A 22,297-nucleotide genomic window follows, 5' to 3' on the forward strand; every position below is an offset into this window, starting at 1 on the left:
GAAATTAAAGTCTGAAAATCACAGCGAAATACACTACCCAGCCAACACATGGAAAGAAGCAGGATACTGTGGTTTTTACTAGCACACAAGACAAATAATCTTGTTGTTACCACCTCGCTGAAAATTTTATAATACCTAGTTTTATCAAAAGTATATAAGATGATGATTTTTCACCCAAAACGGCTCAGCCAAATAAAAGCAACTGGAGTTAACAAGAAACCAACATCCAAGAAGCCTGTGAGTACAGCAATCTATCAAACCCCACATAAAAAAAAAAAAATTTAGGTGTGAATGTTGTCACAAAACCACATGAAAAAAAAAATTCTTACAAATTCTTACAAAATTCTTACAAACATTCTTACATTCCACAAAATTACACTTTATCACCACCACAAAAAAATAAGGGATCTTTTAAATAAGTGCAGAGGAACCAGTAACCACAACAGCCACCCCTGAATCTGACATTCTGATTTCCTGGCAGTGGCTGAACATTTCTGTTAAATCCTTGGAGTTAATCCTAATTAATAACCATGCTGCAGGTCAGCACTTGGCCAGCTCCCAACAAACAGTATTTACATCGCCCTTATCTGGTCATAAATTGTTAAATTTTATCTATTGGCATATGCAAAGCAATTACCTGTCTGTCACAAAAGCGTGCAGTGCATTGCTAGAGACACAAAAGGGTTTCTATCACGGTTGCAAAGCTCAGCTGGTACATGGGGTCTATAGACAGAGAGACCAGCTTTCCTGAATGAATGGACTGAGCTCTCAGTCTTGAATTCTGACCTGTGAATGGACTTGAAATGCTTAACCAACCACCCAGACAGATGTTAGCATAATTGTTACCTCACCTGAGCTCCACTTCCAGAGCTCTTGAAAAACCACCAGTATTCCTTAGCAGTAAGAATGGTTAGTAGCAAGGGAATTGGGCTTTGGTAGATCACTAATTCCAATGTCCATCTACTAGACTATTAACCTAGGTGGGCACACTTAGGCACATATTGATGGAAAAAGTTAATGCTTTTTTCCTTTGTCCTACTGTCCAAAACCCGAACCCAGTGGCAGGTGTTTCTCTTGTAATGCCAGACTTCACTGCTGCCCTGTGCACAGCAACAACCTGGGCTCGAGTTTCTGCTTTAGTTACCATACATGTCTCCCTGGTTCTTCTCCATTCAAATTGTAAAGAAGTGCTGCACAGGAGCAGGTATTCAGTGGCTGTAATTGATGTGCTGGCAGAACTGACACCCTGCTTTGAAAGTCACTGTGAATATAAGGAACTTTAAACAATGATTTTAACAGCTTTTTTTTCACTACCAAACTCTTTGACCATTAACAGAGGAATAAATATTGTTTCAGTAGTTAACCTCAATTACTGCATTATCCAACTAATAAACCACAAACAACTCTTTCATGAAAAGCCTTTAACCATATGGATCTCTACTTCAGTATCTTCAAAATTCTCCTCACAGAGAAATCAGACCAAGTCTCACATAGCAAAGAATAAGGATAGGTGCTATCAGCCTTTCAACCTCTCCATTCCTCAGGTTTTCAAAAGAATGAGCCTCCCTGACCTCCACCTGCAAAAGGTCAGCCCCAGAATGCAAACAATTTATTTGTGCTGAATGTCTCTCTTTTCTTTCCCTGAACTTGAGCTGACATGAAGTATTTAGCTTAGCTATGTGCAGACTCCAAAGGCCAAGCCCCCTTCTCTCTGCCAAGCTTGCTGAGATAAAAACACAGATAAGATTCATAGTTCCTGTAACTTTTGTACCTGGGAAACATGAAACTTGGGCAGCGCTCAACTTCTTTTGGACATTGCATATAAAAGCCACTGGAGACAGAGTACACAAGTGGCAAAACTCCTCTCCATCGAGATGGTGTTCTATAAATTCCTGCTAAAAAACCTGCAGAGGTTTTTAATGGAGATTTGTATAATGTTCAAAAGAAAAAAACAACACTGCTTTGATATGAGGCTTTTTTCCTTCCCTGTCTTTCCTTCTTACCCATTCTCTACCACTCCAGCCTGTGTTGTGCTGCTCTCCTTCTTTTGCTATACCGTCAGCTTTCTTGCAGCCATCAAGACTTGGATGCCCAGAGCACAGATGCTGCCAGGGCTGATAAGAGAGAGTGAGCTTGTTGGTGGGAAGAGTGGAATAGCCAGCACTGTACTCTTCTGATTCTTTATTTGTTAGTCATGGTTTGCAGACATTACAGGGACAATAACTTTGCAACATCTTCAGACATTGCACTCAGAGAAGGCATGTGGCACTTCTCTGCAAACCAGGAATGTTTGAGCGCTGTTACGCACTGCCCAAATGGCTTGTAAAGAGCACTTATTAAGCACCAAATTATTTTGGCTATTAAGGGCATGCTAATTACAAAAACATGCTTTTGTTAATCATGTCAGGCTTCAGCTCTGTTCCTAAATTTTCTTTAGTTTTTTGCCCACCACCCACTCCTTTGTGAGCTCTGGGTAAATGCTCTCATTGTCTGTTGTTAATCATTCTTGCCTACATGATGATAGCTGGTTTTTGATCAGTGTCTGAACAAAACCACCTCTTCTGGATGGGTCATAAAATGGGATGGAATTTATGAGGCATCTTTCTCCATGTTACATTGCCCTCAGCTATGTTCTGTCAGAGACACTCTGTACTACTGTGTAAACACATTCTCTTTCATGTTACAGTGATCTGGAAATAATGTCACTGAATGGAACAAAATGGAAAGAAAATACATTTTCTCACAGGCCTGTCTCAAAATGGTATTTTTAAAAATATCAGAATAATCCTCTGTATAACAGGCAAAAGTGAACTTCTTTTCCTTCTGACACCTATTAGAGGGACAGTTAGACTGCACAGCCCTTGTTCTGCAACTGCATTCTTATTCATTTTTAAAGATCCCTCCTTGACAGCCTATCATAAGAGGCCTTCTGATGCAGACTGAGCATTTTCAATGAAATATATCCCAGTCAATCTGCAGAATTCCTGGCCCTAAGGGTTGCACCTCTATTTCTACTTGTAACAGTTCTCGGCAGGCTTGTGCTTTATCCTGTGCACTCACTGTGGGTAGTAATGGACTTTTCCATGTCCCTTTACACATCAGCTTTCCTTTCAACATTAACAATCATCGTAGGAAACAACTCAGCACTGAAAGCACTCATCTGCTTCCTATCAATGGGATGGGCAGGCAACAAGCTAGGAAAAGCGTGGTGGGTTTTTTGACCCTACCTTTACCATTGACCTGATCAACTGCAAATCAAGGACTGGGCAAAAAGCTCTCTACTGGAGCAAGAGAAGAAGCAATAAACATCCTGGCATACTGCTTTTTCATGAGACACTGTGGTGATCCCAAAGCTCAGTCTGTACTGTATTTTCAAACACCGTGAAAATGCAGGTTGCATCTATTTCATCACATGCAACAGGCAGAGTCTATTTAAAACAGCTTTCATACTTCTCATAGCTTTTCCTACCAAATATGCTGAACAGTGCTTTTCCTTATTACCCATCCATTCAAGAAACAAACTAAGTGGCTAAAAAGATTTCATTTACTGTTCCTGAGAATTTGGATACTCATATAATGTCACCAGGATGTGGACTATAAAATTAATTTGAGAGAAAAAGAGAATCTATCAAAAAGTTTTGAATTTTCATGATACAGCTGGAAGTGATGTATACAATATTGTGCAGCACATGCTAACCAGATTTTCAATGGTACACTGGGCACTTATAAAGGCAAATGAGTTCCCTGATATGCTTCACAGGATTAATAAACATGAGCTTGACAAAACTGCATTTCATTCCCACACACAACAAAAAAAAAAAAAAAAAGGCAATGAGTTAGACAGATAAAAACAATACAGCACAAAAAGCCCAGTTGTCTGACAGAAGTTATATAGAGTGAAAAACAACACTGGTCTATCAGGTTTCAGTGTTCAGACAACCATAGTGATACTTCAGTATTTATGTCAGAAAAGAGATGTGTTCTCTAGTGTTTTACTTCTCTTTTACTAAAACATTTGAAGTAAACTAGAAAGCTTATAATTAAAAGAGTTAAACAAATCTAAAGTCTTTGGTTAAGGCACCAAAATAAACCTGGAGCTGCTGAAATGGAAAACAGAATGACTCACAATCCAAGAAATGGCTTGGGCTTGTCATTCTCTCAGTATATGCCAGTACTCTTTAATAAACCAGATATTCAAACATTCACAGTGCCCAGCATATGTTTTAGACAATTACCAACATGAAAACAAAGCATAGATACATATGCACCTTTGTTCTTGTATTTTGCTGGGACATTTGTTGTCCAGGCTTCCTGGGTGCTTCCTTAGAAGGGCCCCAAGAACATTCTCAGAGCATTTCTTGTCCCAGTATGAGCAAGATTTTCGAGGAACCAGAGCTCATGTAGAGGGAAAACTGCCTCAAAGGGCAAGAGGGGGGTAAGTCTCAGGAGTGGCCTAGAATTCAGAGCATTGCCTGGGCTGTTTTACCATATATAGCCAGGATACACTCTTTAAATACTTTGACATGCAAGCCTCTGATTTTTCCCTTATCCCCCAAAGATCTATTGGAAAAGGTGGAGCTCTGACTTATTTCAGCTGCATTATCTACAGGTTTCTATCTGAAGGATAAAGGTCCTTACATGGAATTCTTTCTCAAAGAGAAAAATAAGAGAATCAGAGAAAGAGTCATAGAGAAATTATAAATAGAATCAATGAACAAACATGAACGCACAGGCACACACACAAAATAACAAAAGCAGCTATGAATTGAAGCAGACAACAGAAAACAAAAGGGGTAGACAGAAGGGATAGGGGTATAAACAAAAGGGATGATCAATCTTAAAGCTATAATGAATGAAAGAGCATGCATTAATAAAATAAATGCATTTTTTCAGTAGAAATAAAACAGTTCTGAGCTGTTTTCATGAACACAACAAGAAAAAAAAAAAAAAAGAACATTAAAAATCTTTATTCCCTCTGTGCATGCCAAGAATTTCACATGTAGTTATAGCTGTCTAACTATCAGAAAGACTGAGTGAGAAAATGGAAGGAGTTCAGGGAGTCCAGAAAACAGCAAAAATTATCAGAGAGCTGGAGAGACTGATACGTGGTGAGTGACTAAAATAGAACTGAATTTTTAAGACATTGGCTGTATGACAATTAAAGAAATACAGCAATCTACGGTCTGAAAGGCATGAATACAGAAAGAGAGGGACTTTTATGGGAAAATAGGAAGGGAAACTGAATAAGAAGAAGAAAAAAAAAAAGCATTCTGGATTTCCAAATAGACTGAACTGTTCTTCCAAGCATGGGATGTGTAAAAGCTAGTCTAGGACTAACAATGTTCTCTTCTCCCAGACCTGTCTACAGTAGCCCTCTTAAAAATTTCTCTTTCCTGTTCTTATTAATTCATCTGCAGTTCAGTGTTCTTTACTAAGAACATTTACTTTATTATGGCAGAGTAGTAGCTAGCATTTTATTCAATAAAAATGTAGCTCTGATCAAAAGTTTTTGAGAAAAAAACAATCCTTAACCCTGTTCTCTGCTATGTCTGCTATCACAAGCACAAACTGAAGGAAATTTTAAGATGCTAGCATACTTGTCAAACTCACTGGCTGCTGCTAACTCTTTAGACAAGAGTTTCCCTTTTCCCTCTGGAATTAATAAAACTCAGACAGAAAGAGGAAGAGCACATAGCCTTGGGAGGGAGTGGCCTGGAGGGAAAAACCCCAGAAGCAGCCAATTGAAGGTTAATCACAATTTGCTAGATTTTGACTACTGATAATGTACCTCCTCTCTAGAAAGTAACTTTGCGTTCTGTCTGCTCCAATATCCTTTCTTTGGATGACCTGGACAGAGCAAACACTGTAACATACATTCATACACATAATGTGCATATATATTATATATGCATGTGTTGTAATAAACGGACCAGTTGCAGACACCACTGGGGCAGGCCAAGTCATACTAGAGAAGTCCTACAGAGAGAAGGAATATAACTGAAGTGCACCTCCAAGAATGGTACATTCTTCAACTACACTTCTTTGACTCAAAATAATTAGAAAAAATATCAGCTGCTCAGAAGGACATTTGTGTTCTGTTGTATCTCTTCTCAGTGCAGTTCACAAAGTAGGAATTTTTAAAATCGTATGCCCTTTGAAAAAGTATTCTGCAAATTACACTTTTCTCAAAGGAGCATCCTTTTCCACAAAGAAAGGGTTTTACCTCAGAAATTACTTTACTTACCTAAAGATGTCAAGATTTAACCAAGCCAACAGACTATTAAAATATAATAAAGTTAAGTTTAAGAAAAAAAAATCCAAAGAATAGTGTATGTGAAGCACTCTGGACAAGGAGAAGTCAGACCTTTACAAGCTCAAAGTGTAGGAATGGCCAAAGTCTTGGAAAAGAAAAACTCATCATTCTGTGTACAGCTGACTTGTACATATTTCTGGATTTTCAATAAGCCATTTGAAAACTATATGATTAATAAGAATGTAAAATATTTTTTCTATATTTTAGGAATAAGAAATGAAAAATTTTGTTGTCTAAGGTTGAATTACTTTATGGATGAGAATATACTAAACACCTCAGAGATTTTCTGGGTCATTAACATATTGCAAACAGACTAAAAATGCATTCTAAGCAAAAGTAGTTTATCGAACCCTAAGTATTTTTGTAAAGGATCTGCAGAAAAGAATAACATAATTCAAGTATAACATGTTCAGTATTCCTCTTCCATACACAAAGCATGAAAAGAGCAGAAAATGGTGAAAAAAATCAGATATTTTCACATAGAGAGTTGTTAAATAGCAAGTTTCAGAAGACATCTGGAAAATTTAGTGGCAGAAAACCCTCTGAAGTAGTTTAAAAATGAAAGCTAAGCAATTCTAGTCTCAATTGTCTGTCACATTTTCCACATTTTATGGATGGCTCTTAAAAACAGACCTGAGAAGTATTTGATCCAGCTGCTGAATGGATAGAAATCTGCATCATCAGAAAAAAAAAATAATAATTAATTATCAGGTTATCAGGTTTGGGGGTTTCTTAGTACCCAAAGCACTTAGGCTTGTCGTAACTATTGAAGAGTTCAAGAGCTTGATTTTCATCTTTGTAGAAGCCACCCACCAATGACAGCACACTGCTTCACATCCCCAGTCATTACCTGCTTCCCACCAGACATAGCTTCCTGCAAAGCAACACTTCATCAATAGAAGAATAAAACAACCATTAGCAGAGTCCTAATTAAAACAGAACGTTCATCAATTTCCAAAAAAATATGGTGTGGTCCAAGGTAAAGGATCCTCCACCACTGACAACTAATGACAGAATGTTTGCAACAAAAACCATCTAAGAAGGGTTACTGCTTTTATGATTTTTCATCAGAATCTGGTTTAACCTGGATGCTCATAGAGAAATTACTTGGTCCTTTCTGCAAATCCCACGAGCACCCAAGCTGTTTCCATATTTTCTCCACAATATCCCTTTTCCATTTCAGTGGGCAAAGAGACCAAGCTCTGATGAACCTTCAGGTTCTAGTTTCATGCTACACTGATTTAATGTCTTTCTTTCCTCTGCTAATATAAATAAACAGCCATAAACACTGGGATTACACATTTTAACAAGCTACCACCAGTCAGCTGAACAGTAGCAGCTGTTGGACCACCATGCTGCAAGGCTAAAGCAGATAGCTCTGCTCCCCAGCTCTGGCAGGGCTGGGCCATGAATAGGCTCAGCACTCGGTAGCTTTCCATACCCTACATCTCTTTCTCAACCTTTTCTAAGGTGCAGCTGGCCCACAGAGCAGGAACCCCATTAGGGTGTCTTATAATCTTTAACATGCTGAAGCACACAGGAAACATTGATTATATCTGCCCCTGTACTGCTGTAAACACTGAAGTGGCCAGCAGGACTGGGGAAGTGATTGTCCTGTACTCGGCACTGGTGAGGCCACACCTCAAGTTCTGCGTCCAGTTCTGGGCCCCTCATTACAAGAAGGACATTGAGGTGCTGGAAGATGTCCAGAGAAGGAAAACAAGTGATGGTAGTGAGAGATCTTGAGAGTTAGTCCTATGAGAAGGAGCTGAGGGATTTGGGTGGTTTAACCTTACCACTCTGCAACCATCAGAAAGGAAGCTGTGGCCAGGTGGGATAGGCCTCTTCTGCTAGGCAACCAGAGACAGAACAAGGGCAAATGGCCTCAAGCTGCACCGAGAGGCTCACATTGGACATCAGGAAGAATTTCTTCCCTGAAGATGTGGTCCAGCACTGGAACAGGCTACCCTGGGAGGTGGTGGAATTACCATCCCTCAAGTGTTTAAGAAATGACCCTAAGTGCTATGATGTGGTTAACGTGGTGGTGGTCAGACAAAGGCTGAACTTGATCTTGGAGCTCTTTTCCAACTGTAATGATTCTATGATTCTATAATTTAATACATATCATATATACAGAGAGCCTCCAAATCCCAAGCTGGGAACTTTTCACTAGATCACTACTTATTCCAGCATTCAAATCTGAGTATCAGTGAATCATCATGAGTTTTACCCTGTAACATACACTGACATATTAATAACAGCTCTGGTGATACATCCTTCTGGTAGAAGCAAAATTTTTAAAAAATTGAAAGCTCAAAAGAATGAATTAGGAAAACACACTAAAAACATTTCCAAACTTCTATTGGTGGGAGAAAAGGAAAACAAGCATGTAAAAATGTCTGAGCCCAGCCCCTTTGCTCTCTATCTGCTCATAAGGAACCATATTCCCAGTGTTGGTATTAAACAGCAAACTCTCTCATCCTTCAGTGGAGACTATTTGAGCACTATTAAGTCATCAAAACAGCAGCTCAGGAGACCTCATGGGAGTACTTGCTTTCTTCCTTTCTCATATTAGAAATCAGAGGCTATGCTGAAAGCTACTATAAACATCTCTATTACCATAACTTAGCTCAGCTAAAAGAGATTCAGAAAGTCCTAAAATAATTTCCACAACCAGTTTTTGGCCTGAACATATTTATCATATCACCTCTATTTTGACTCTCGGAGCAGCTTCACCTCAGCACATACAAAACCAATCTTCATAGAAGCATTTGGCTAAATTTAGCAGCAATGGATATAATTCAGCAAATTAAATAGAAATGCTTAGCCAACGCTTACATTTATTTGCATTGACTGTCCACTGAAAACAGTGAATTTTACACTCCACAGGACAAAAAAATGACAAGAAAAGTGACTGAGCACAAGGGAGTTTCCATACACAGAGACAGGATCTCATTATCCTTTTTGATGGAACAAGTCAAAGGTCACTGCTTCAGTGGTGACAAAGTAGGACACATATGATGTACACACTTTTTGCAGAAGTTTCCCATCAAGTTTTCCTATGAAAACTCCTCAAACATGCAATTTATTTAACTTTTTTTTTTTTAGCTTATGGCTATATCAAGGCAATGCATTAGCATTTGCAGTTTAAAACCCTCTGTGTCAAATCTGAATATTTAAACTGCCCACTGTGTAAATAAGAAAATGTAGCTTCTAATCCATATCTTTAATCTGCAAGGCCCTTCAGGGTTGGTTCCATTTTAACACATCTCACATATCCCTGAATGCCACACAAATTTCTTAGTTGTCTACAACTGCTTCCTCCAAATGGATTTGCATCCAGCCATAAATTTATCAGAAGAAAAACTGGGAAAAGAAGTTGCAACTTGTCCATTAACACTGCCTGGTTCACTTCTTGAAATCTCAGCAGTGCAGCTGCCTCTCCCTTCCACCCATGCTGCACAGCCAGGGGACAGCTGCAGCCACAGTTTTTACACCTCACTTCTAATGTGAACAAATATTGAGAGCCCATCTGACCTTTCCTATCCCAGTATACTGCCTATGTGTGAAACAGTGGTAACAAAAACTCCCCAGGTATGTCACAGAGATATGAGGGTAAAATAAAATATTATTTTACAGCTCCTCTGAAATCGTTAAGATTTTCAAAACTGATCTTGAAAAGAAAATAATATTTGAGGTACGCATGCATTAAAACCCCAATAAAATTACAAGAGAAGTTAACACGACTCCTTGTCTTTTAATTTAGCTCTTTGAAAATGTGAAGTGTTATTTGTATTATAATTATTATATGGTACTTTTAGATTAAACTACAAATATTTTTTAAGGGAAAACTGAGATAAAACAGGAAAAGGATACCCTGAGAGCTGAAATCATCCTGACAAGCAAAATAGAATAGATGAGGCCCAACTGGCCATTGTCTGTGGTCTTGTTGCAAAGACAGAGGCACTTTCTCATATGCAAAGTAAAACTGGGAAAGCTTTTTCCAAAAGATACATAACTGACAGGACTGCCTTCATCAAGAAAGACAGTATGTATCTGTAAATAAAATGCTACAGTAATCAATACTCAAAGCTTAAACAGGAGCAGCCTTATAATACAAATATAGAATTAAATGGACACCACATTTTTCAATAAAATTACACGTTAGTTAGAAACTAAATGTAACTTTTTTTTTCTTCAAAGACAAATATGAAAACTTTTTTGCCAAGATTTTTGCTCTCCAAAAATCTGTTTGTGAACTGAGATGTTTCCCCTTATGCTGCACTTCACACCTCAGAGGAGTTGCAAGATGTATTTTCATAATCCTACTCCAAACTAGTTCCTAAAAGTCCTTTTCCAATATTGTGTATAAAAACAGTAATGAAACTACTGAGCCTACCACAGCCTTGCTTGCTCTTTTGGATGGCCATGGCACAGCTTTTCAGGAGCACCAAATGCAAATTTTTATGCCCAACCCAAGCAGCTACGAGAAACCTGACAAATGCCTTTGGACTGCATCCAGGTCCCTGTATCAGTAGACCAAAAAAAAAGCAGTTTCTGGACAGAAGCACCCTGAAGCGTAGGGCTGAACCTCAACTCTAATTTTTCTTCTTTTTGTTCTTCTCACTCATGGAGCAAAGAGGGATGGAGGAAGGCAGGAGGGGTGAGGGGAAGCAGGGTAGAAATGCAGCTCATAAGTATGTCTTGAGTCATCACGTTGTTTCTTTGCTTGCCTTTGAACCTATTGCAAACTCGTATTTGCAGGCTTTTTAGACCTAGTCCAAAACATTTATGGGAGGTCAGTATCACTAAGCTGACTAGTATGGGAGAAAAACCCCATCAATACGAGTTACACATAAAAGTTGCAAAACTTTTCTGCAGAAGTTTCCAACAATAGCAATGCAGTATGAACCAGAGCACTGTAATAGGTGATTTCCTATGCAAATTTTGTATAGTTGTTTTTATATCATTTTCTTATGACCTTTTTAAAGCTTAAAGGTCTCCTTAGCTTAATGTAGTGAAAGTTATAGGAAGTTAAAATTAGCAACTTCCTCTTTAATTTAACAGGCCTGGATGATTGATTAATAATATCACTTCTCTCCGAGACTGACAGGCAACTGTGGTTACTGAATGCAGCAAGAATGAACTCCTGGCAGCTCATGGGAACACTCTGCATATCAATATTATCAGGTACTTTTAGCAGTCGTTACAATAATTTAGTGACTTTATACAGATCACTCTTTGGTTTAAAACATGTCCTCGAATAAAACAGAGAAAATAATTTGTACGGACTGAAGCTAAAACCCAAAGTAGGCATGAAAATACTTGTAATGAGAGATGCAGTATTTTATTGCAGCAAAAATTAGGCAGTTTAAGCAGCACCAGTCAAGTAAATTCCGCTGGAGTGTGACGGGCCAGCGAGGTCGGACACAGGAACCTCGGTGGGCAGTGGCGACTCACCTCTCCTCCCCCCTTCTTTCCCTGTTTCCCCTACAGCTGCAAAGGGGGCACAGACACGGCCCAGCATGGCCCGGAGGACAATCCCCTCCGCTTCTTGTTTCTGCTGTTGCGATGCCACAAACGCTGACAAAGGCCAGTGGGCCGCGAGGCTGTGGTGACAGCCGGGCACCGCAGGCGAACGGGGAGACCCAGCGCGGCCGGGGCAGACGCCGGGAGGGCTCAGCGCCCGCCGGGAGGGCTCAGGACCCGCCGGGAGGGCTCAGCGCCCGCCGGGAGGGCTCAGCGCCCGCCGGGAGGGCTCAGGACCCGCCGGGAGGGCTCAGGGCCCGCCGGGGGTGGTTCAGCGCCCGCCAAGCGGCTGCCAAAGCGAGGAGCACCCCGAGCCCGGCCCGCGGCTCCCTGGGCTCGACCGAGCTGCCGCTGCCGGCCCCGGCGCGGCCCGCGGGGCGTGTCCCGGGCAGCCCCGCTCCGCCCCGGCCCGGCCTGGCCCGACGGGGCAGCGGCGGCGGACGGGGCAGGGCCGGAGCCGCGCAGCGGCGGCAGCGCCATGGGGCTGGAGACGGAGAAGGTGGACACCCGCATATTCATGGACGACGACGACAACTTCCCGCGGAGCGGCGGCCCCGCGCTGTCGGAGGCAGAGAAGTGCGCGGAGGACGAGCTGGACCGCGACCCCCACGGGCTGAACTCCCACCTGCAGGTGCGGGCCGGGCCGGGCCGGGGGCGGGCGGGGTCGGGGCCCGGGTCCTCGGCGAGGGGCGTCCCCGGCGGGCTCCCCGCGCCCCAGCTCCCCGTGACGGTAGAGCCTCCTCTTGTTCCAGCTGGGGTTCGAGGATGTGATCGCGGAGCCCGAGCTCACCCACTCCTTCGACAAGGTCTGGATCTGCAGCCACGCTCTGTTTGAGCTCAGCAAGTACGTGATCTACAAGGTCCTGACTCTGGTCCTCGCCATACCGCTGGCCCTGGTTGTGGGGATCGTCTTCGCGACGCTTAGCTGCCTCCACATCTGGTAAGCGCCTGCTGTGTCCGGCGGAGCCTGGGCTCTGCCGACAGCTCTGCAGAACTCCTCTCCTCTAGCACTCATTACTGCCCAGCCGCCGATCGCCGACCTTACACCGGTAGTCAGGTCATCTAATATTAACTGCTTTATTTCTAAGGGAACAGAAAGGGAAATAGTGTTTTTTTTCTGTGACTCAGTTCCCTGCCTTGGTTTTACCAGCGGTCTGTCATGACGGTGTAAGCTCCTTGGGGCAGAGAGCCTGTATTCCCGCTTGGATGGCACCTACAGCAATGCATTCCAGCCTTGGCTGGCTTCTGGAGTGATAATAGTGACTGAATTTGTTTTTTAAACTGAAGTGCAGAATTTGTTCAAACGTGTATTTTAAATGAATTATCTAGGCAGAAGTATTACTAACACCTGAAGTTATTACTAACTTCTTAGTACCGTTACCTGTCATTTTTTCCCTCATAGACTGAAGAAGGCTTTTGAGGGCCCAGCTGGCTCTATGTTACTGCCATAAAATGTAGTGCCAGTACCTTGCACCTGGTATATAGCTATCTCTAGAGGCAGTGCTCCAAAACCCTTTCACCTAAGCAAAATACCCTGCTGCTCTCGGGAAAGGCTGCTTCTGGCCATGGCACAAGTTCGTAGGCAAATACACTGGCCATCCATGTCACACCAAACCTGTGCACTTTAAGCATAATATACTCACAAAATATCAGGAGGAGTACTTTGAGACCAGAAAGGGAGATGACGGTGCAGAAGGAAGAAAGGCAGGGAGAATAATGATGTTGAAAAAAGAACTGACAATCCAAAAGGCTGTAGAGGAAGGGGTGAATGCAGTTTATTGACATTATTTCTGCAAACCAGGGTTGTCTGTATACATGAGTTTTGGGTAAAGTCTAATTTGACTGGGGTAACACTGGAATCCTTTTCCTTTTGTCAAGGAAAGCAGAATACAGAAACTGGAAGTGAACTCAAAACCCTAGGAATACACTGATTATCTGAACCTGTGGTGGCAATCTCATGGGTGCAGATTTCAGTTTTTGAAAGTGCGATGGAAGCTTGTCTTGGTGATGTTTGTCAGGCCACTTTGAAAACTGATTAACTTGAATTTTGGAGCATAGTGTTTACATAATATCCAGAGGAGTTGCAGCGCAGTTTAGAGATGCCCACTTGTTGCAGCTCTTGTTCCCAAATTCTTACAAACAAGCAGTGCATAGGCATAGCATTGCCCAGATTTTTAGATCTGTCAGCTGTCACTGTGCCATAGTGTGCAGTGTGACTGCAAAAGGATATGGTGAGTATATATAGTTTTACAGCAGTGAAATATCTGTGAAAAAATTCATCAATGCCAAATTCATTAAAACTGTAGTACTTTTTTTGTGCTTCAGAAGGATCTTGTGTCTGGATTTCACAGAATGGATACTGAGTTTCCTTGATCCGGGACTCAGAGGTCAGTTGCTATTTATGCACATTGTCCCTAGTGACTATCTCAGGAACTGTGGGTTCCCAGTACATGTGAAATAGGACTGTCTGAATGTAGCACTTCATTTTAAAAGTTTCTCTCAACCTTCTGTGAACACACTTGCTTCCCCAACAAATCATTATCTTTGCCCAGGTTCATTGTCAACATAGGATTGATCTTTTAGTTTTAATCTTCCTTGCACCTGGGATGGATGTGAAAGAACCATGTAACTCAGTAGTCTCCTTGGACTCCATCCAGTGTCACCATCCAAAGGCAATAATGCCTCATATTCCCACAGACTCAAGCTGGATTTGTTCCAACACAAAGGTGGAACACTCTGAGACTAAGCTGGCATCTCTGCACCTCTTCATGTTCCAAATATCACATGAGTGAGGAGTTCAACATTTCTACATTGGAGAGCGTAGTGCAAAAGCAGTGCGTGTTTAGAGGCCCTTAACATAGAGTACTAGTTCCCTTGTAGGCCCATTGGGTCTGGGAAAAAAAAAAAAGTAACTCATTGTTTTGTACACAAAAAAAAAAAGGGAATTCCATTATAACTCTGTCTTCAACTGTTTAAATGTCGTGGGAAGACCCTGGGGCAAACCCGCCCAGAAGTTTGCCACTCAGAGTCTCTGTGCTTCACTTTTATCATCCATACCAGTGAGGAGATGATGTTGATGTGTTGCAAAGGAGCCTTTCCTGGGGCAAAATTCAAAAGTGTTTCAACAACTTCTGGAGGTGCTCAAGCAGAAAGCTGTTGATGCCACACATGTTGCAGTTTCATCAGCATGTTAAAAATCCACATAAACCTTACTCAGCATTTCTATGGTCAAGGGCACCTTGTGAATTTCCCCCATTACACTGATAGTAAATGTTGTCTTTCACCTGCAAAAAGAAAGCTGAGTACGAAATATATAGTAATACACTTAATTTTCATTTTTAACCATAAAGATGAAGCATACTATGTTCCCAAACTGGCTGCTTGAGCCATAATCGAGTTTCACACTACCTGGTGAAAGATACTGATGGGCTGAAACTGGGCCAGCTAGAGGGCTGGTGGTCTACATACAAGCCAGTGCAAGGAAGTCAGCTTGACATTTTTCCTTTACTGATGACTGTCATTCTCACCACAGAGTACACAGGCCACACTGAGTTGTAACATCTTTCTGTGAAATTAGCAAGCTTTTAAATATGTCCTCAGATCGTAGCTCTTAAAGGTTATTGATTTTTGAACATGAATAGAACACTTCTGGTTTTTCATGAGGCTCATGAAATATTGTTATATTTATTGTAGATCAGCCACGGATTCTTGTTCCAAGCCACATGTTTGCCACCTCTTAGAAATGAACACTTGAATTTCATATATGCGTTTTTGTAGTCCTATCAGAATAGTGTTCTGGTACATTGCATATTTACACTAAGAATGAGCGATCCATAACTTGAGTCTTGGATCTGAGATGGGCTCACTCAGCTCTCTAGTCATCATTGGCTAAAGCAGTAGGTATTCACAGCACTTCTCCACTTGAGCTTCCATTCACAGTGCTAAGATAGAGCCACAGACTTATATGAAAAGTAGATATGGACATACATTATTTCTTACCTTTTTGTATTCCACAACTTCATTTACATAACTGCTATCATACTCAACCGTATGTCCCTACTGACTGCTTGAAATCAAAATAAATTACACTACAGCTAGGAAGGCCTACCTTGTAGTCTGGTGGTGCTGCCTTGGTGCTTCTTCTTTGATGTCCAGTACATATCCCTTGGTTTAGGAAAAGGAAGTATGTGGATGTCGTCTTGCTTCTTCTGTAGTTGTTTTATCTTTTCCAGTCTACCCAGGTCCTGGAACACATAATATTTAATTTTAATGCACTTCAAATACTGTGTATGAGTCATGAAAGGCTTTGGTGGTTAGCCATTGTCTCACTTGTCCCAGTGCTTATGTCCCAATGTCCCAATTCTGTCCCAAGAATCAGTCGCTGATCTACAAGATATATAACAATTTTGCATGAGCCTCCTGAAAAACCAGAAGTGTTCTATCCATGTTCAAAAATCAATAACCTTAAGAGCTACAATCTGAGGACATATTTAAAAGCATGCAACAAGAAGCTGTACATCTACTAGGTAATTTTTAGCCATCTTTTCACAATGCTTGTTTGTACTGTAGAGCTATACAAGACTTTTAATTCACAATCATGATGTGGTACATGGAATTAGGTAAATTAAGCACAGAGACATAGAGCATTTGAAAAATAGTATTATGACATGTCTGAGATTACATTTTGGAAAACATTACAGGAGAAGGTGTGATTCTTCACTTTGAAGCTGGAATCTGAATTAATGGTGCATGACTTCCAACATTGTTGCCCAAGTCTGTGAAAAGTTGATTCTCATTATCAGTGGGAATTAAACTCTGCTCTGCCATTTCCAAGAGCTGTTTGGTTCTTGACAGTGTTTGTTCAGGGCTTAGCAAGAAGAAAAACTAACATGTTTCCCACAAAAGTGAGAAACTCTGAGGGGTATAATTTTGTAGATGTCATACCTTGAACAGAATAAAGAGAAAATAGGAGGGGAAAAAAATGGGGTAGTTTGCACTTTCCAGTTCAGCAGTTCCCAAAAGACACAATTGATCCCACTTGGTCAAAGGAAAAGTATTTTATAAAATATATATGTAGCAAGATTCAATGAGAGGTCATACAGGTAGCTGTCTTCAGTTTAGATGACAAATTCAACTTTTCATTTTCTTCCAAGTGCTGTACTACATGGTAAAACTAGTAGTACCAATATGGCATCAGTGTTGATATCCTTGGGATATGGTACTTTAATTTTACTGTTGGACATTACTCAAGCAGGTAGTTGCCATGTCTGTGAACAAAAGTGCAGATCAGGATAAAAACACAGCAAAGGATGGGTACGTTACATTTGTTAGGTCACAAAAACAAACGCATGGCTTCTAATGGCATTTGATTATTTATTTTTAAGTGTGAGTGGTCACTCCACGGAAAGCACACTGCACCCTCTGGTAACCTAGAAATATCACACCATTGGATAAGATATCCTGTGCAGAACAGGATGCAGACTTGTACACATGTAAATACACATGTATATACACACACTCACATAATCTAAAACTTAGAAAATACCTTCTATGATTCTCCTTGGTGAAAAGGATTTTCTCCTCTGAGGAAAGATGTTTGAGTAATTGTTCTATAAGTAGATGAAGTTTTATTTTAAAATTGAAATTTACATTAATTAGTTTTAGTTGCTGTCATGTCTCATGAATCCTTCTATGGATTTAACCTACATTGGATTTTGCATTCATTTACCGTAAGTAAAAAAAAAAATTATAACAAGTGCTAAAATATAAAACATTACCAAAACATTTTACTGTCCCTTTTGCTTAAAATTATCAAAATAGGTTGAGTTCCAGTACTGTGTGAATGACCTCTACAGCAATTTCAAATATTATGATCACTGCTTCTCCAGCCTTCTACATCTTTCTGTGAATCTTCTGCATACTGTGGTATTTGTTTAGTTTGTGTTTTGTGTGATCCTGTCAACAGAGGATTCAAAAGAAATGTTGTCTTTTCTGCTTCTCTCCAGTTCAGTTAGATTTTTTTTTTTAAAAACTGGCCAAGTGAATTATAGATGGTAGCAAAGAGCAATTACATACTCCTTATAAACTATCTGAAATGGAAAAAGAGGTGAATTAAGCACAAACAGAATAGCCATTTCTGGAACTTTCCCTGTGTTGCTTTGAAAAATAGCATTTTTTTTTTCTTCTTTAATGATTGATGTTTATCAGCTGAATTCTAACAGGTTAAGGCCTAATTTTTTACTCTATAATAACAAGCTATTCTATATGCAGTGGTATTATAGGTGGTTATAAACACATAGTTTACAGGGTTCAGTTTAAAACTAGAGGCACATTATTCCAGTAATGCTCACAGTCCTATATGGGGTGTTTCAGCAGAGACAAAAGAGAAGGTTTTAGAAAAACTATTCTTGTTTAAATCCATCTGGGCTAGCTTTGAGTAGAGCATTGACGTACTAGTATATGGCTTGCTTTGTATGACAAAAGCTGTTAGACAAACACTGAAAGTAATTAACTTTGATTCTGTACATTTGTAACCTTCAACTTTTTTTAAATGTGGTAGATTTTTTCTACTTTGTTAATCTGAGGAGTATGCACTGTAAATACACAGCACCTTTTTTTTTTCAGATTTACAATGAAATATTATATTACGTATTTTCTGTCATTCCAATAAAAGTCAGTGAAAGTTCTGCAGTGGAATAATGTAAATGCAAGATTGGGAACTTAAATTCTGAATGCAACAGTAAAGCAAAACATAGTTTATTATCTTTGTCAAAGGAATCTATAGCTTCTTTTACCTAATTTAGGAAGTAAATATGTTCAGTATGGCAGAGAGATTTTTCTAAAACCTTGCACTAGTAGAACTTCGATATTATTTATGTATACATTTAGTTTGTCTGCACCCAAGTAAGAACAGCTTAGTGAAATAACCAGAGGTTTAGGCCAATGATTAAGGAAGAAGAATAACTTAAAATAGTGTGGTCAGTTATCACATATCCACTGGCCCTCCTGAGTTGCCCATACGTACACTTCTGGCTCTCCTCCACTGTTAGCATGCTTGGCTCGAGCCACCAGTAATGGCATTGCTTTGGTATTGGTACCCATGGAGAGCAATCCCCAGATGCTTGCCAATGCTCAGGAGATGAAAGCACAATACTTTCTGGTATGCACCCTGAGTGAATGAAAAGATCTTTTCCCCTGATGAAGAGTTCTGAGCATACTCTAATGTTACTATCTCACTCACAAATTAAGAACTTCACAGGATCAGCCAATTTTTCTGAGATGTGCCATGTCCCTGTGTTGTAATAATCTGATGCAACTGGATATTGCCTTCCTTTTTCTGTTTTACTGTAGCAGGGATGGGTAGGAATGAGACACCAATGGTGTGATGTGCATGTGTGCCTGTGCACTTGTGTGTGCCTGCAAGACAGACAAATACAGGAAACACCAGAAGAGGCAGCAGAGCAAGAACAGATTGTAAAGGGTGTTGTTTCCAGTAAATCAAACTAGGGACCATGGTGTTTCTGTCAACCCCTAAGGACCCACATTCAGATATGACCACAACACACATGAGTCCTTTAGGAGATGACTGCTCTTTGGCCATGGCTGGTGGCAGCAGGGCTTCAACAGATCATGTACACCAGTCCTGCCAGGAGCAGGGAGAGACAGCAAAAGTTCATAATTCTAAATGGCATTTAAAGAAATTGCCAATTAGCAAGCAGAGATACAATGAAAAGAAAGCTGGTGTCTACAGTCTCATGTTGTATATAAACTATTATGGCCAGAGGACCACATGCATATGCAGGTGTGAGGCCTTGAGCAAAACAAAGTTGATGGAAAATGACTGCAGGAGAGTAAACTTGGTTAAATATTTATATTTATATTTTAAAGTTATAAAATTTAAAGAACCACTTCTCCTCCATAAGATGTCACACTTGTGTTTCATTATCCTGATTTCCCTATGCTGCAGCACCAATCTTCAGATCTTTTGTTTTCTCTTTTACAGGGTTGTGGTGCCTTTTGTGAAAACCTGTCTCATGGTCCTGCCTTCAGTGCAAACTGTATGGAAGAGCCTGACAGATGTTTTTGTTGTACCATTCTTTCAGAGTCTAGGCCGGTGCTTTGCCATGGTTAATATACGCCTGGACCAAGAGTGAACATCAGAGATGTGACACTGCTGTAGCTGTAGCTGGTGTTATACTTCTTTGCTAACCTAACATTCAAGTACTTACAATTCATTCCAAACTGTTAAATTACAATGGCTGGTTTAAGTGGGAACATGCTGTTTTTATTAAAATTCATTTATTATCAGGGAGATCCATTTAAGAATTAGTAGACAGTTTTCATAGCTCACTATTTTAACAGCAGAGTGATTGTGGAGTATATTGGCAACACTTTATTTTAATGGTAGGTTGATTGGTAGATTACAGGAGAATTCTCATGGAGGATTAAAAGCCACCACAGTGATAATGACTGGTGTTACTACTATAAATAAATCAATGAATAGTCTGTGATACCTTAAACAAAACTGATCTCTAGGGTTTCACATTGACTTCACTGCAGTTCCACCAGGGATCATTTTTGGCCTCGCTATGCAGAATGATAAACCCAGTCCTCTGTTATCAGCAGTTAAAGTGAACGTGACTCATTGCATAAACATACAGGGAAAGGAACTGTTGTGTAATCCTCCTATACTGGGGGGGAAGCTCCCTAGAAATTTATCCCTTAAAATAAGGTGTTAGCTAATGATCTGTAACATTAGCTAATCTGTATATTTTATTTAATGAGAGATTAACTTTGCTGTATATTTTGTACCTTTGTAAATGACAGTTCATCAGGTTTTTATGAAGCATAGTTTCTCTAGTATTTGAATTCTAACCAACTTACTAAGCATCAAGAGTGAGACAGTGCAAAAATTACTTTAGATAACTTAAATTTCCTTTTCTAAATTAAATAGATTTTGAGTGTTGCTGTGCAATTCTAATATATTAATTATATATGATTGTGTGTAAAAGCAAAGATTGTGTTTTCATACACAATTATGCAAAGGACTTGGAAATATCTGTTTATGAGAAATGGTTTTTATTAAAAATTGTGTGTAATAAATGCTACCCTGCCTATTTCTGTATATTATTGGGGTGAACATTGTGATATTTAAAACAATAGACCCTATCCTAGCACTTTAACTAGGTAGCAAGCTCTCATAGAAGGTGAGTGTACTCAGTATCCTTGTCTAATTCTCCTAACCTATTGACTTGACTCCCTCTATTGCTTATTTACTATTTCAAAGCTTAACCCCTGAAAAAGACCCTTCCTTCTTCTAATGCACCTTCTAATTTCGATGCACCTAATATGAATTTTTAAGCCAGAATAACAGAATGTGTGCAGAGGTACATTAAAATTACCTTAGCCTTCTGGTGGGCTTATGCTGCTGTTTTATTTAAATACAGATGGTAAGTTCCAATTGTAAAATGTTTGTATGATTTAGAATGTTATTTTCTAAAGTGATGTCTCAAATTTCTTATCAAACAAGAGGTATCTAATAAAATAATAAATATTAGCTGTTTCCCGTTTTCAGCTTCATTTCTTTTCAGGTTTGTCAGCTTTTAAACAGACTCTTAAAATGCCAAACAGCATAGAATACTATGCAGTTCTTCCAAAATACATGAGAGGTAAAGAAATGAATGAGTATCAGTACAGTTCCACTATTTCAACTGCATTTAATGTATTTATAGTAGAAAATTGCATATCTCTGTGTGCAATTAAGCCCATACAGAATGATTGCTTTCTCTGAAGTAGGTCTCTGTAGAATTTCAGCATTCAAAATAATGCTTAATATTTTTACAGACGCATGCTTCCTTTACAGATGTGCTGCAGAATTTTCCTTTTCTTGTCTGTTGGCCTATTAAAGCTACCTAACACTGTATATTCTTTGTATATTAAGAGCATCTTTGTATATTAAAAGTATTTTTAGCATTTGTGTAATTTAGAAAGGGATTCATATGGCCTTAAAAAACTGGATCTTAATTATTAGTGTCCATGGAAACTTCTCTTGTTCTTTTTTATTCTGCAAGAAGTTAGCTTGTTTTTCAGATGTGTTCTTCAAAATACCTTTCTTGTGTTAAAAATGGAAATAACTCTTTTGAAAATAAAAATTGGCCAGGGTAGGCTTAAACTCTTTTGAGAGTTATTTTCTTTTACAGCATCCAAGGAGTTTTACAAAGATATTTTCCACTGAAAAATATCCATTTGACGAATTCATTTAAAAGAGAAAAATAAAGTAAATCAATCAATACCACTTCTTGTGTCTAAAAGGAGCCCTATAAAAGCCTAAGCTTTGAAGGGACCCAAGTCTGGATTTTAAGTTTTGAGAATGAGGCCATTCTCCAGAGAAAGATATATCATTTTATGGTATGCATTCCTGGATATGTGCATTCTTAAATAGCTTACTGAAGTCAG

The 22,297-nt window shown here is 39.7% G+C and overlaps 1 protein-coding gene across 1 annotated transcript; it reads left to right on the forward strand.

The window, feature by feature from the left end:
- Positions 1-12,132: 12,132 nt before the first annotated feature.
- LOC131592023 (caveolin-2-like) lies at positions 12,133-20,949 on the forward strand. Its single transcript, XM_058863258.1, has 3 exons — positions 12,133-12,473; positions 12,595-12,782; positions 19,845-20,949. Exons 1-3 carry the CDS (start codon positions 12,321-12,323, stop codon positions 19,993-19,995), a joined length of 492 nt encoding a protein of 163 aa, XP_058719241.1. The 5' UTR covers positions 12,133-12,320; the 3' UTR covers positions 19,996-20,949.
- The last annotated feature ends 1,348 nt before the right edge of the window (positions 20,950-22,297 follow it).

This window comes from Poecile atricapillus, chromosome W (genome assembly GCF_030490865.1).
Source record: "Poecile atricapillus isolate bPoeAtr1 chromosome W, bPoeAtr1.hap1, whole genome shotgun sequence".
Taxonomy (NCBI): domain Eukaryota; kingdom Metazoa; phylum Chordata; class Aves; order Passeriformes; family Paridae; genus Poecile; species Poecile atricapillus.

Coding starts and splice junctions, on each gene's coding strand:
- LOC131592023 (XM_058863258.1), top strand. CDS start 12,321: ATGGGGCTGGAGACGGAGAAGGTGGACACCCGCATATTCATGGACGAC. Junction 12,474..12,594: donor GGCTGAACTCCCACCTGCAG/GTGCGGGCCGGG, acceptor CTCTTGTTCCAG/CTGGGGTTCGAGGATGTGAT. Junction 12,783..19,844: donor CTTAGCTGCCTCCACATCTG/GTAAGCGCCTGC, acceptor TCTCTTTTACAG/GGTTGTGGTGCCTTTTGTGA.